Raw genomic sequence first — 16,262 nt, forward strand, 5'->3', positions numbered from 1 at the left:
AGGAATTTTTTTGGAAAAGTTGAGAAAATGTTAAGTCTTTGTACCTCGAATAACTTTTTCCACAGACAACTTAGCACATCGGCGTAGAATAACTTTTGGTAGCTAATGACCAGATCTATCCAAATATGTGCTACAATTGAAGATCCATTGGAAACTGACCGAGTTATAAGCATCCAAAGTGGCAAAATGAGGAATTTTTTTGGAAAAGTTGAGAAAATGTTAAGTCTTTGTACCTCGAATAACTTTTTCCACAGACAACTTAGCACATCGGCGTAGAATAACTTTTGGTAGCTAATGACCAGATCTATCCAAATATGTGCTACAATTGAAGATCCATTGGAAACTGACCGAGTTATAAGCATCCAAAGTGGCAAAATGAGGAATTTTTTTAGAAAAATTGAGAAAATGTTAAGTCTTTGTACCTCAAATAACTTTTTCCACAGACAACTTAGCACATCGGCGTAGAATAACTTTTGGTAGCTAATGACCAGATCTATCCAAATATGTGCTACAATTGAAGATCCATTGGAAACTGACCGAGTTATAAGCATCCAAAGTGGCAAAATGAGGATTTTTTTTGGAAAAGTTGAGAAAATGTTAAGTCTTTGTACCTCGAATAACTTTTTCCACAGACAACTTAGCACATCGGCGTAGAATAACTTTTGGTAGCTAATGACCAGATCTATCCAAATATGTGCTACAATTGAAGATCCATTGGAAACTGACCGAGTTATAAGCATCCAAAGTGGCAAAATGAGGAATTTTTTTTGGAAAAGTTGAGAAAATGTTAAGTCTTTGTACCTCGAATAACTTTTTCCACAGACAACTTAGCACATCGGCGTAGAATAACTTTTGGTAGCTAATGACCAGATCTATCCAAATATGTGCTACAATTGAAGATCCATTGGAAACTGACCGAGTTATAAGCATCCAAAGTGGCAAAATGAGGAATTTTTTTTGGAAAAGTTGAGAAAATGTTAAGTCTTTGTACCTCGAATAACTTTTTCCACAGACAACTTAGCACATCGGCGTAGAACAACTTTTGGTAGCTAATGACCAGATCTATCCAAATATGTGCTACAATTGAAGATCCATTGGAAACTGACCGAGTTATAAGCATCCAAAGTGGCAAAATGAGGAATTTTTTGGAAAAGTTGAGAAAATGTTAAGTCTTTGTACCTCAAATAACTTTTTCCACAGACAACTTAGCACATCGGCGTAGAATAACTTTTGGTAGCTAATGACCAGATCTATCCAAATATGTGCTACAATTGAAGATCCATTGGAAACTGACCGAGTTATAAGCATCCAAAGTGGCAAAATGAGGAATTTTTTTGGAAAAGTTGAGAAAATGTTAAGTCTTTGTACCTCGAATAACTTTTTCCACAGACAACTTAGCACTTCGGCGTAGAATAACTTTTGGTAGCTAATGACCAGATCTATCCAAATATGTGCTACAATTGAAGATCCATTGGAAACTGACCGAGTTATAAGCATCCAAAGTGGCAAAATGAGGAATTTTTTTTGGAAAAGTTGAGAAAATGTTAAGTCTTTGTACCTCGAATAACTTTTTCCACAGACAACTTAGCACATCGGCGTAGAATAACTTTTGGTAGCTAATGACCAGATCTATCCAAATATGTGCTACAATTGAAGATCCATTGGAAACTGACCGAGTTATAAGCATCCAAAGTGGCAAAATGAGGAATTTTTTGGAAAAGTTGAGAAAATGTTAAGTCTTTGTACCTCGAATAACTTTTTCCACAGACAACTTAGCACATCGGCGTAGAATAACTTTTGGTAGCTAATGACCAGATCTATCCAAATATGTGCTACAATTGAAGATCCATTGGAAACTGACCGAGTTATAAGCATCCAAAGTGGCAAAATGAGGAATTTTTTTGGAAAAGTTGAGAAAATGTTAAGTCTTTGTACCTCGAATAACTTTTTCCACGGACATTTTAGCACATCGGCGTAGAATAACTTTTGGTAGCTAATGACCAGATCTATCCAAATATGTGCTACAATTGAAGATCCATTGGAAACTGACCGAGTTATAAGCATCCAAAGTGGCAAAATGAGGAATTTTTTTGTAAAAGTTGAGAAAATGTTAAGTCTTTGTACCTCGAATAACTTTTTCCACAGACAACTTAGCACATCGGCGTAGAATAACTTTTGGTAGCTAATGATCAGATCTATCCAAATATGTGCTACAATTGAAGATCCATTGGAAACTGACCGAGTTATAAGCATCCAAAGTGGCAAAATGAGGAATTTTTTTAGAAAAATTGAGAAAATGTTAAGTCTTTGTACCTCAAATAACTTTTTCCACAGACAACTTAGCACATCGGCGTAGAATAACTTTTGGTAGCTAATGACCAGATCTATCCAAATATGTGCTACAATTGAAGATCCATTGGAAACTGACCGAGTTATAAGCATCCAAAGTGGCAAAATGAGGAATTTTTTGGAAAAGTTGAGAAAATGTTAAGTCTTTGTACCTCGAATAACTTTTTCCACAGACAACTTAGCACATCGGCGTAGAATAACTTTTGGTAGCTAATGATCAGATCTATCCAAATATGTGCTACAATTGAAGATCCATTGGAAACTGACCGAGTTATAAGCATCCAAAGTGGCAAAATGAGGAATTTTTTTGGAAAAGTTGAGAAAATGTTAAGTCTTTGTACCTCGAATAACTTTTTCCACAGACAACTTAGCACATCGGCGTAGAATAACTTTTGGTAGCTAATGACCAGATCTATCCAAATATGTGCTACAATTGAAGATCCATTGGAAACTGACCGAGTTATACGCATCCAAAGTGGCAAAATGAGGAATTTTTTTTTGGAAAAGTTGAGAAAATGTTAAGTCTTTGTACCTCGAATAACTTTTTCCACAGACAACTTAGCACATCGGCGTAGAATAACTTTTGGTAGCTAATGACCAGATCTATCCAAATATGTGCTACAATTGAAGATCCATTGGAAACTGACCGAGTTATAAGCATCCAAAGTGGCAAAATGAGGAATTTTTTTGGAAAAGTTGAGAAAATGTTAAGTCTTTGTACCTCGAATAACTTTTTCCACAGACAACTTAGCACATCGGCGTAGAATAACTTTTGGTAGCTAATGACCAGATCTATAAAAATATGTGCTACAATTGAAGATCCATTGGAAACTGACCGAGTTATAAGCATCCAAAGTGGCAAAATGAGGAATTTTTTTGGAAAAGTTGAGAAAATGTTAAGTCTTTGTACCTCGAATAACTTTTTCCACAGACAACTTAGCACATCGGCGTAGAATAACTTTTGGTAGCTAATGACCAGATCTATCCAAATATGTGCTACAATTGAAGATCCATTGGAAACTGACCGAGTTATAAGCATCCCAAGTGGCAAAATGAGGAATTTTTTTGGAAAAGTTGAGAAAATGTTAAGTCTTTGTACCTCGAATAACTTTTTCCACAGACAACTTAGCACATCGGCGTAGAATAACTTTTGGTAGCTAATGACCAGATCTATCCAAATATGTGCTACAATTGAAGATCCATTGGAAACTGACCGAGTTATAAGCATCCAAAGTGGCAAAATGAGGAATTTTTTTGGAAAAGTTGAGAAAATGTTAAGTCTTTGTACCTCGAATAACTTTTTCCACAGACAACTTAGCACATCGGCGTAGAATAACTTTTGGTAGCTAATGACCAGATCTATCCAAATATGTGCTACAATTGAAGATCCATTGGAAACTGACCGAGTTATAAGCATCCAAAGTGGCAAAATGAGGAATTTTTTTGGAAAAGTTGAGAAAATGTTAAGTCTTTGTACCTCGAATAACTTTTTCCACAGACAACTTAGCACATCGGCGTAGAATAACTTTTGGTAGCTAATGACCAGATCTATCCAAATATGTGCTACAATTGAAGATCCATTGGAAACTGACCGAGTTATAAGCATCCAAAGTGGCAAAATGAGGAATTTTTTTGGAAAAGTTGAGAAAATGTTAAGTCTTTGTACCTCGAATAACTTTTTCCACAGACAACTTAGCACATCGGCGTAGAATAACTTTTGGTAGCTAATGACCAGATCTATCCAAATATGTGCTACAATTGAAGATCCATTGGAAACTGACCGAGTTATAAGCATCCAAAGTGGCAAAATGAGGAATTTTTTTAGAAAAATTGAGAAAATGTTAAGTCTTTGTACCTCAAATAACTTTTTCCACAGACAACTTAGCACATCGGCGTAGAATAACTTTTGGTAGCTAATGACCAGATCTATCCAAATATGTGCTACAATTGAAGATCCATTGGAAACTGACCGAGTTATAAGCATCCAAAGTGGCAAAATGAGGATTTTTTTTGGAAAAGTTGAGAAAATGTTAAGTCTTTGTACCTCGAATAACTTTTTCCACAGACAACTTAGCACATCGGCGTAGAATAACTTTTGGTAGCTAATGACCAGATCTATCCAAATATGTGCTACAATTGAAGATCCATTGGAAACTGACCGAGTTATAAGGATCCAAAGTGGCAAAATGGGTAAAATTTTACGGGGCAAAGCCAAGGGTAATTTTTTTTATCCCTCTAATAACTTCTAGCACAGACATTGAATCGCTTTGTGATGTACGGATGAAATGTAGCAAACAGTTGGAACTACCCATAAAATCTTAAAGATAGACGATCCAATGTATAGAACCGGAGTAATGTGCGATACATGGTGAAAAATCGAGTGAAAAATTAACTATAAACTGTTTTTCCTCAATAACTCGAATACTAGACGTCGGAGGGGGGTGCCGTAGAACAATTTTTTGTAGCCCTTGAAATTACCTTTCGAATGATATATAGTGGTTTTTTGGTCAAAAAGTGACCCCGAGACTAGTAACCCTCCATACACAAAACCGCCTAAAAAGTTTTGGTTTTGCAAAATTTTGAAAAGTGCGTCAAAAAATTTTTTTCAAAAAGTACCAAATCGTGATCAGAACTCACTATAGACCATAAAAAGTGAAATCCGATGGTCATTTGCAACACTTGGTCAATCGAGAAAAATTTCACTTTTTTACTAGAGTCGGGTACCCTGAACGAAAAATCGCTCAAGTGATGGTTTTTGGCCAATAACTCGAATACTAGACGTCGGAGGGGGGTGCCGTAGAACAATTTTTTGTAGCCCTTGAAATTACCTTTCGAATGATATATAGTGGTTTTTTGGTCAAAAAGTGACCCCGAGACTAGTAACGCTCCATACAAAAAACCGCCTAAAAAGTTTTGGTTTTGCAAAATTTTGAAAAGTTCAAAAAAATTTTTTTTTCAAAAACTACTAAAACGTGATAAGAACTTACTATAGACCATGAAAAGTGATATCCGATGATAATTTGCAAAAGTTGGTAACTAGTAAAAAATTTCACTTTTTTACTAGAGTCGGGTACCCGTACATTGAACATTTTGTATGGAAGACAACACTTGGTGCACCAAACTTTGTACCGCGAATAACTTTTTTGCCCGGCATCGGAGCGCATGGTCGTGGAATAACTTTTTGTAGCGCGTCACGAGACGCATCTAATTCTGAAGAAAGATCGAGAAAATGTTGAAAATTGACCGAGTTATGGCAGGTGAAAGAAAAAGTTTAGGTCGCGAATAACTTTTTTGCCCGACATCGGAGCACATGGTCGTGGAAGACTTTTAGCTTGCATTTATCGAGATCTATCCAAATCACAAAGAAAATCCAAAATCGGTCGGTAAATGACTGAGATATAGTCAAAAATAGAAATTGAAATGCGAATCGCGAGAAATCAGCCTGAAGGTAGGCAATTCGTATAAGCCATTCAAAGTATTAGAAGCTACTTTTTCGAATAACTTTTTCCACAGACAACTTAGCACATCGGCGTAGAATAACTTTTGGTAGCTGATGATCAGATCTTTCCAAACCTGTGTTACAATTGAGGATCCATTGGAAACTGACCGAGTTATAAGCATCCAAAGTGGCAAAATGAGGAATTTTTTAGGAAAAATTGAGAAAATTTTAAGTCTTTGTACCTCGAATAACTTTTTCCACAGACAACTTAGCACATCGGCGTAGAATAACTTTTGGTAGCTAATGACCAGATCTATCCAAATATGTGCTACAATTGAAGATCCATTGGAAACTGACCGAGTTATAAGCATCCAAAGTGGCAAAATGAGGAATTTTTTTGGAAAAGTTGAGAAAATGTTAAGTCTTTGTACCTCGAATAACTTTTTCCACAGACAACTTAGCACATCGGCGTAGAATAACTTTTGGTAGCTAATGACCAGATCTATCCAAATATGTGCTACAATTGAAGATCCATTGGAAACTGACCGAGTTATACGCATCCAAAGTGGCAAAATGAGGAATTTTTTTTGGAAAAGTTGAGAAAATGTTAAGTCTTTGTACCTCGAATAACTTTTTCCACAGACAACTTAGCACATCGGCGTAGAATAACTTTTGGTAGCTAATGACCAGATCTATCCAAATATGTGCTACAATTGAAGATCCATTGGAAACTGACCGAGTTATAAGCATCCAAAGTGGCAAAATGAGGAATTTTTTGGAAAAGTTGAGAAAATGTTAAGTCTTTGTACCTCGAATAACTTTTTCCACAGACAACTTAGCACATCGGCGTAGAATAACTTTTGGTAGCTAATGACCAGATCTATCCAAATATGTGCTACAATTGAAGATCCATTGGAAACTGACCGAGTTATAAGCATCCAAAGTGGCAAAATGAGGAATTTTTTTGGAAAAGTTGAGAAAATGTTAAGTCTTTGTACCTCGAATAACTTTTTCCACAGACAACTTAGCACATCGGCGTAGAATAACTTTTGGTAGCTAATGACCAGATCTATCCAAATATGTGCTACAATTGAAGATCCATTGGAAAGTGACCGAGTTATAAGCATCCAAAGTGGCAAAATGAGGAATTTTTTTAGAAAAATTGAGAAAATGTTAAGTCTTTGTACCTCAAATAACTTTTTCCACAGACAACTTAGCACATCGGCGTAGAATAACTTTTGGTAGCTAATGACCAGATCTATCCAAATATGTGCTACAATTGAAGATCCATTGGAAACTGACCGAGTTATAAGCATCCAAAGTGGCAAAATGAGGATTTTTTTTGGAAAAGTTGAGAAAATGTTAAGTCTTTGTACCTCGAATAACTTTTTCCACAGACAACTTAGCACATCGGCGTAGAATAACTTTTGGTAGCTAATGACCAGATCTATCCAAATATGTGCTACAATTGAAGATCCATTGGAAACTGACCGAGTTATAGGCATCCAAAATGGCAAAATGAGGAATTTTTTTGGAAAAGTTGAGAAAATGTTAAGTCTTTGTACCTCGAATAACTTTTTCCACAGACAACTTAGCACATCGGCGTAGAATAACTTTTGGTAGCTAATGACCAGATCTATCCAAATATGTGCTACAATTGAAGATCCATTGGAAACTGACCGAGTTATAAGCATCCAAAGTGGCAAAATGAGGAATTTTTTTGGAAAAGTTGAGAAAATGTTAAGTCTTTGTACCTCGAATAACTTTTTCCACAGACAACTTAGCACATCGGCGTAGAATAACTTTTGGTAGCTAATGACCAGATCTATTCAAATATGTGCTACAATTGAAGATCCATTGGAAACTGACCGAGTTATAAGCATCCAAAGTGGCAAAATGAGGAATTTTTTTGGAAAAGTTGAGAAAATGTTAAGTCTTTGTACCTCGAATAACTTTTTCCACAGACAACTTAGCACATCGGCGTAGAATAACTTTTGGTAGCTAATGACCAGATCTATCCAAATATGTGCTACAATTGAAGATCCATTGGAAACTGACCGAGTTATAAGCATCCAAAGTGGCAAAATGAGGAATTTTTTTGGAAAAGTTGAGAAAATGTTAAGTCTTTGTACCTCGAATAACTTTTTCCACAGACAACTTAGCACATCGGCGTAGAATAACTTTTGGTAGCTAATGACCAGATCTATCCAAATATGTGCTACAATTGAAGATCCATTGGAAACTGACCGAGTTATAAGCATCCAAAGTGGCAAAATGAGGAATTTTTTTGGAAAAGTTGAGAAAATGTTAAGTCTTTGTACCTCGAATAACTTTTTCCACAGACAACTTAGCACATCGGCGTAGAATAACTTTTGGTAGCTAATGACCAGATCTATCCAAATATGTGCTACAATTGAAGATCCATTGGAAACTGACCGAGTTATAAGCATCCAAAGTGGCAAAATGAGGAATTTTTTTAGAAAAATTGAGAAAATGTTAAGTCTTTGTACCTCAAATAACTTTTTCCACAGACAACTTAGCACATCGGCGTAGAATAACTTTTGGTAGCTAATGACCAGATCTATCCAAATATGTGCTACAATTGAAGATCCATTGGAAACTGACCGAGTTATAAGCATCCAAAGTGGCAAAATGAGGATTTTTTTTGGAAAAGTTGAGAAAATGTTAAGTCTTTGTACCTCGAATAACTTTTTCCACAGACAACTTAGCACATCGGCGTAGAATAACTTTTGGTAGCTAATGACCAGATCTATCCAAATATGTGCTACAATTGAAGATCCATTGGAAACTGACCGAGTTATAAGCATCCAAAGTGGCAAAATGAGGAATTTTTTTTGGAAAAGTTGAGAAAATGTTAAGTCTTTGTACCTCGAATAACTTTTTCCACAGACAACTTAGCACATCGGCGTAGAATAACTTTTGGTAGCTAATGACCAGATCTATCCAAATATGTGCTACAATTGAAGATCCATTGGAAACTGACCGAGTTATAAGGATCCAAAGTGGCAAAATGGGTAAAATTTTACGGGGCAAAGCCAAGGGTAATTTTTTTTATCCCTCTAATAACTTCTAGCACAGACATTGAATCGCTTTGTGATGTACGGATGAAATGTAGCAAACAGTTGGAACTACCCATAAAATCTTAAAGATAGACGATCCAATGTATAGAACCGGAGTAATGTGCGATACATGGTGAAAAATCGAGTGAAAAATTAACTATAAACTGTTTTTCCTCAATAACTCGAATACTAGACGTCGGAGGGGGGTGCCGTAGAACAATTTTTTGTAGCCCTTGAAATTACCTTTCGAATGATATATAGTGGTTTTTTGGTCAAAAAGTGACCCCGAGACTAGTAACCCTCCATACACAAAACCGCCTAAAAAGTTTTGGTTTTGCAAAATTTTGAAAAGTGCGTCAAAAAATTTTTTTCAAAAAGTACCAAATCGTGATCAGAACTCACTATAGACCATAAAAAGTGAAATCCGATGGTCATTTGCAACACTTGGTCAATCGAGAAAAATTTCACTTTTTTACTAGAGTCGGGTACCCTGAACGAAAAATCGCTCAAGTGATGGTTTTTGGCCAATAACTCGAATACTAGACGTCGGAGGGGGGTGCCGTAGAACAATTTTTTGTAGCCCTTGAAATTACCTTTCGAATGATATATAGTGGTTTTTTGGTCAAAAAGTGACCCCGAGACTAGTAACGCTCCATACAAAAAACCGCCTAAAAAGTTTTGGTTTTGCAAAATTTTGAAAAGTTCAAAAAAATTTTTTTTTCAAAAACTACTAAAACGTGATAAGAACTTACTATAGACCATGAAAAGTGATATCCGATGATAATTTGCAAAAGTTGGTAACTAGTAAAAAATTTCACTTTTTTACTAGAGTCGGGTACCCGTACATTGAACATTTTGTATGGAAGACAACACTTGGTGCACCAAACTTTGTACCGCGAATAACTTTTTTGCCCGGCATCGGAGCGCATGGTCGTGGAATAACTTTTTGTAGCGCGTCACGAGACGCATCTAATTCTGAAGAAAGATCGAGAAAATGTTGAAAATTGACCGAGTTATGGCAGGTGAAAGAAAAAGTTTAGGTCGCGAATAACTTTTTTGCCCGTCATCGGAGCACATGGTCGTGGAAGACTTTTAGCTTGCATTTATCGAGATCTATCCAAATCACAAAGAAAATCCAAAATCGGTCGGTAAATGACTGAGATATAGTCAAAAATAGAAATTGAAATGCGAATCGCGAGAAATCAGCCTGAAGGTAGGCAATTCGTATAAGCCATTCAAAGTATTAGAAGCTACTTTTTCGAATAACTTTTTCCACAGACAACTTAGCACATCGGCGTAGAATAACTTTTGGTAGCTGATGATCAGATCTTTCCAAACCTGTGTTACAATTGAGGATCCATTGGAAACTGACCGAGTTATAAGCATCCAAAGTGGCAAAATGAGGAATTTTTTAGGAAAAATTGAGAAAATTTTAAGTCTTTGTACCTCGAATAACTTTTTCCACAGACAACTTAGCACATCGGCGTAGAATAACTTTTGGTAGCTAATGACCAGATCTATCCAAATATGTGCTACAATTGAAGATCCATTGGAAACTGACCGAGTTATAAGCATCCAAAGTGGCAAAATGAGGAATTTTTTTGGAAAAGTTGAGAAAATGTTAAGTCTTTGTACCTCGAATAACTTTTTCCACAGACAACTTAGCACATCGGCGTAGAATAACTTTTGGTAGCTAATGACCAGATCTATCCAAATATGTGCTACAATTGAAGATCCATTGGAAACTGACCGAGTTATACGCATCCAAAGTGGCAAAATGAGGAATTTTTTTTGGAAAAGTTGAGAAAATGTTAAGTCTTTGTACCTCGAATAACTTTTTCCACAGACAACTTAGCACATCGGCGTAGAATAACTTTTGGTAGCTAATGACCAGATCTATCCAAATATGTGCTACAATTGAAGATCCATTGGAAACTGACCGAGTTATAAGCATCCAAAGTGGCAAAATGAGGAATTTTTTGGAAAAGTTGAGAAAATGTTAAGTCTTTGTACCTCGAATAACTTTTTCCACAGACAACTTAGCACATCGGCGTAGAATAACTTTTGGTAGCTAATGATCAGATCTATCCAAATATGTGCTACAATTGAAGATCCATTGGAAACTGACCGAGTTATAAGCATCCAAAGTGGCAAAATGAGGAATTTTTTTGGAAAAGTTGAGAAAATGTTAAGTCTTTGTACCTCGAATAACTTTTTCCACAGACAACTTAGCACATCGGCGTAGAATAACTTTTGGTAGCTAATGACCAGATCTATCCAAATATGTGCTACAATTGAAGATCCATTGGAAACTGACCGAGTTATACGCATCCAAAGTGGCAAAATGAGTAATTTTTTTTTGGAAAAGTTGAGAAAATGTTAAGTCTTTGTACCTCGAATAACTTTTTCCACAGACAACTTAGCACATCGGCGTAGAATAACTTTTGGTAGCTAATGACCAGATCTATCCAAATATGTGCTACAATTGAAGATCCATTGGAAACTGACCGAGTTATAAGCATCCAAAGTGGCAAAATGAGGAATTTTTTTGGAAAAGTTGAGAAAATGTTAAGTCTTTGTACCTCGAATAACTTTTTCCACAGACAACTTAGCACATCGGCGTAGAATAACTTTTGGTAGCTAATGACCAGATCTATCCAAATATGTGCTACAATTGAAGATCCATTGGAAACTGACCGAGTTATAAGCATCCAAAGTGGCAAAATGAGGAATTTTTTTGGAAAAGTTGAGAAAATGTTAAGTCTTTGTACCTCGAATAACTTTTTCCACAGACAACTTAGCACATCGGCGTAGAATAACTTTTGGTAGCTAATGACCAGATCTATCCAAATATGTGCTACAATTGAAGATCCATTGGAAACTGACCGAGTTATAAGCATCCCAAGTGGCAAAATGAGGAATTTTTTTGGAAAAGTTGAGAAAATGTTAAGTCTTTGTACCTCGAATAACTTTTTCCACAGACAACTTAGCACATCGGCGTAGAATAACTTTTGGTAGCTAATGACCAGATCTATCCAAATATGTGCTTCAATTGAAGATCCATAGGAAACTGACCGAGTTATAAGCATCCAAAGTGGCAAAATGAGGAATTTTTTTTGGAAAAGTTGAGAAAATGTTAAGTCTTTGTACCTCGAATAACTTTTTCCACAGACAACTTAGCACATCGGCGTAGAATAACTTTTGGTAGCTAATGACCAGATCTATCCAAATATGTGCTACAATTGAAGATCCATTGGAAACTGACCGAGTTATAAGCATCCAAAGTGGCAAAATGAGGAATTTTTTGGAAAAGTTGAGAAAATGTTAAGTCTTTGTACCTCAAATAACTTTTTCCACAGACAACTTAGCACATCGGCGTAGAATAACTTTTGGTAGCTAATGACCAGATCTATCCAAATATGTGCTACAATTGAAGATCCATTGGAAACTGACCGAGTTATAAGCATCCAAAGTGGCAAAATGAGGAATTTTTTTTGGAAAGTTGAGAAAATGTTAAGTCTTTGTACCTCGAATAACTTTTTCCACAGACAACTTAGCACATCGGCGTAGAATAACTTTTGGTAGCTAATGACCAGATCTATCCAAATATGTGCTACAATTGAAGATCCATTGGAAACTGACCGAGTTATAAGCATCCAAAGTGGCAAAATGAGGAATTTTTTTTGGAAAAGTTGAGAAAATGTTAAGTCTTTGTACCTCGAATAACTTTTTCCACAGACAACTTAGCACATCGGCGTAGAATAACTTTTGGTAGCTAATGACCAGATCTATCCAAATATGTGCTACAATTGAAGATCCATTGGAAACTGACCGAGTTATAAGCATCCAAAGTGGCAAAATGAGGAATTTTTTGGAAAAGTTGAGAAAATGTTAAGTCTTTGTACCTCGAATAACTTTTTCCACAGACAACTTAGCACATCGGCGTAGAATAACTTTTGGTAGCTAATGACCAGATCTATCCAAATATGTGCTACAATTGAAGATCCATTGGAAACTGACCGAGTTATAAGCATCCAAAGTGGCAAAATGAGGAATTTTTTTGGAAAAGTTGAGAAAATGTTAAGTCTTTGTACCTCGAATAACTTTTTCCACGGACATTTTAGCACATCGGCGTAGAATAACTTTTGGTAGCTAATGACCAGATCTATCCAAATAGGTGCTACAATTGGAGATCCATTGGAAACTGACCGAGTTATAAGCATCCAAAGTGGCAAAATGAGGAATTTTTTTAGAAAAATTGAGAAAATGTTAAGTCTTTGTACCTCAAATAACTTTTTCCACAGACAACTTAGCACATCGGCGTAGAATAACTTTTGGTAGCTAAAGACCAGATCTATCCAAATATGTGCTACAATTGAAGATCCATTGGAAACTGACCGAGTTATAAGCATCCAAAGTGGCAAAATGAGGAATTTTTTTGGAAAAGTTGAGAAAATGTTAAGTCTTTGTACCTCAAATAACTTTTTCCACAGACAACTTAGCACATCGGCGTAGAATAACTTTTGGTAGCTAATGACCAGATCTATCCAAATATGTGCTACAATTGAAGATCCATTGGAAACTGACCGAGTTATAAGCATCCAAAGTGGCAAAATGAGGAATTTTTTTGTAAAAGTTGAGAAAATGTTAAGTCTTTGTACCTCGAATAACTTTTTCCACAGACAACTTAGCACATCGGCGTAGAATAACTTTTGGTAGCTAATGACCAGATCTATCCAAATATGTGCTACAATTGAAGATCCATTGGAAACTGACCGAGTTATACGCATCCAAAGTGGCAAAATGAGGAATTTTTTTTTGGAAAAGTTGAGAAAATGTTAAGTCTTTGTACCTCGAATAACTTTTTCCACAGACAACTTAGCACATCGGCGTAGAATAACTTTTGGTAGCTAATGACCAGATCTATCCAAATATGTGCTACAATTGAAGATCCATTGGAAACTGACCGAGTTATAAGCATCCAAAGTGGCAAAATGAGGAATTTTTTTGGAAAAGTTGAGAAAATGTTAAGTCTTTGTACCTCGAATAACTTTTTCCACAGACAACTTAGCACATCGGCGTAGAATAACTTTTGGTAGCTAATGACCAGATCTATCCAAATATGTGCTACAATTGAAGATCCATTGGAAACTGACCGAGTTATAAGCATCCAAAGTGGCAAAATGAGGAATTTTTTTGGAAAAGTTGAGAAAATGTTAAGTCTTTGTACCTTGAATAACTTTTTCCACAGACAACTTAGCACATCGGCGTAGAATAACTTTTGGTAGCTAATGACCAGATCTATCCAAATATGTGCTACAATTGAAGATCCATTGGAAACTGACCGAGTTATAAGCATCCCAAGTGGCAAAATGAGGAATTTTTTTGGAAAAGTTGAGAAAATGTTAAGTCTTTGTACCTCGAATAACTTTTTCCACAGACAACTTAGCACATCGGCGTAGAATAACTTTTGGTAGCTAATGACCAGATCTATCCAAATATGTGCTACAATTGAAGATCCATTGGAAACTGACCGAGTTATAAGCATCCAAAGTGGCAAAATGAGGAATTTTTTTGGAAAAGTTGAGAAAATGTTAAGTCTTTGTACCTCGAATAACTTTTTCCACAGACAACTTAGCACATCGGCGTAGAATAACTTTTGGTAGCTAATGACCAGATCTATCCAAATATGTGCTACAATTGAAGATCCATTGGAAACTGACCGAGTTATAAGCATCCCAAGTGGCAAAATGAGGAATTTTTTTGGAAAAGTTGAGAAAATGTTAAGTCTTTGTACCTCGAATAACTTTTTCCACAGACAACTTAGCACATCGGCGTAGAATAACTTTTGGTAGCTAATGACCAGATCTATCCAAATATGTGCTTCAATTGAAGATCCATTGGAAACTGACCGAGTTATAAGCATCCAAAGTGGCAAAATGAGGAATTTTTTAGGAAAAATTGAGAAAATTTTAAGTCTTTGTACCTCGAATAACTTTTTCCACAGACAACTTAGCACATCGGCGTAGAATAACTTTTGGTAGCTGATGAGCAGATCTTTCCAAATCTGTGTTACAATTGAAGATCCATTGGAAACTGACCGAGTTATAAGCATCCAAAGTGGCAAAATGAGGAATTTTTTAGGAAAAATTGAGAAAATTTTAAGTCTTTGTACCTCGAATAACTTTTTCCACAGACAACTTAGCACATCGGCGTAGAATAACTTTTGGTAGCTGATGAGCAGATCTTTCCAAATCTCTGTTACAATTGAAGATCCATTGGAAACTGACCGAGTTATAAGCATCCAAAGTGGCAAAATGAGGAATTTTTTGGAAAAGTTGAGAAAATGTTAAGTCTTTGTACCTCGAATAACTTTTTCCACAGACAACTTAGCACATCGGCGTAGAATAACTTTTGGTAGCTAATGACCAGATCTATTCAAATATGTGCTACAATTGAAGATCCATTGGAAACTGACTGAGTTATAAGCATCCAAAGTGGCAAAATGAGGAATTTTTTGGAAAAGTTGAGAAAATTTTAAGTCTTTGTACCTCGAATAACTTTTTCCACAGACAACTTAGCACATCGGCGTAGAATAACTTTTGGTAGCTGATGAGCAGATCTTTCCAAATCTGTGTTACAATTGAAGATCCATTGGAAACTGACCGAGTTATAAGCATCCAAAGTGGCAAAAAGAGGAATTTTTTAGGAAAAATTGAGAAAATGTTAAGTCTTTGTACCTCGAATAACTTTTTCCACAGACAACTTAGCACATCGGCGTAGAATAACTTTTGGTAGCTAATGACCAGATCTATCCAAATATGTGCTACAATTGAAGATCCATTGGAAACTGACTGAGTTATAAGCATCCAAAGTGGCAAAATGAGGAATTTTTTAGGAAAAATTGAGAAAATTTTAAGTCTTTGTACCTCGAATAACTTTTTCCACAGACAACTTAGCACATCGGCGTAGAATAACTTTTGGTAGCTGATGAGCAGATCTATCCAAATATGTGCTACAATTGAAGATCCATTGGAAACTGACCGAGTTATAAGCATCCAAAGTGGCAAAATGAGGAATTTTTTTGGAAAAGTTGAGAAAATGTTAAGTCTTTGTACCTCGAATAACTTTTTCCACAGACAACTTAGCACATCGGCGTAGAATAACTTTTGGTAGCTAATGACCAGATCTATCCAAATATGTGCTACAATTGAAGATCCATTGAAAACTGACCGAGTTATAAGCATCCAAAGTGGCAAAATGAGGAATTTTTTAGGAAAAATTGAGAAAATGTTAAGTCTTTGTACCTCTTATAACTTTTTCCACAGACAACTTAGCACATCGGCGTAGAATAACTTTTGGTAGCTAATGACCAGATCTATCCAAATATGTGC

General features: G+C 36.0%; 1 protein-coding gene across 2 annotated transcripts in view; it reads right to left on the bottom strand.

Annotated features, from left to right (window-relative positions):
• LOC125773305 (uncharacterized) overlaps positions 1-16,262 on the bottom strand; it is a 130,410-nt gene that overhangs the window by 59,526 nt on the left and 54,622 nt on the right. The window contains exon 2 of one of the 2 annotated variants that reach the window (XM_049444341.1): positions 14,497-16,175. The exons of the other annotated variant lie outside the window; for it this stretch is intronic. Within the exon in view, the coding sequence (XP_049300298.1) occupies positions 15,351-16,175 (825 nt within the window). The 3' untranslated portion in view covers positions 14,497-15,350. Of the gene's footprint in view, positions 1-14,496; positions 16,176-16,262 lie in introns of those variants that run through there. 2 annotated transcript variants of the gene reach the window in all.

Source organism: Anopheles funestus, assembly GCF_943734845.2.
Source record: "Anopheles funestus chromosome X unlocalized genomic scaffold, idAnoFuneDA-416_04 X_unloc_29, whole genome shotgun sequence".
Taxonomy (NCBI): Eukaryota; Metazoa; Arthropoda; class Insecta; order Diptera; family Culicidae; genus Anopheles; species Anopheles funestus.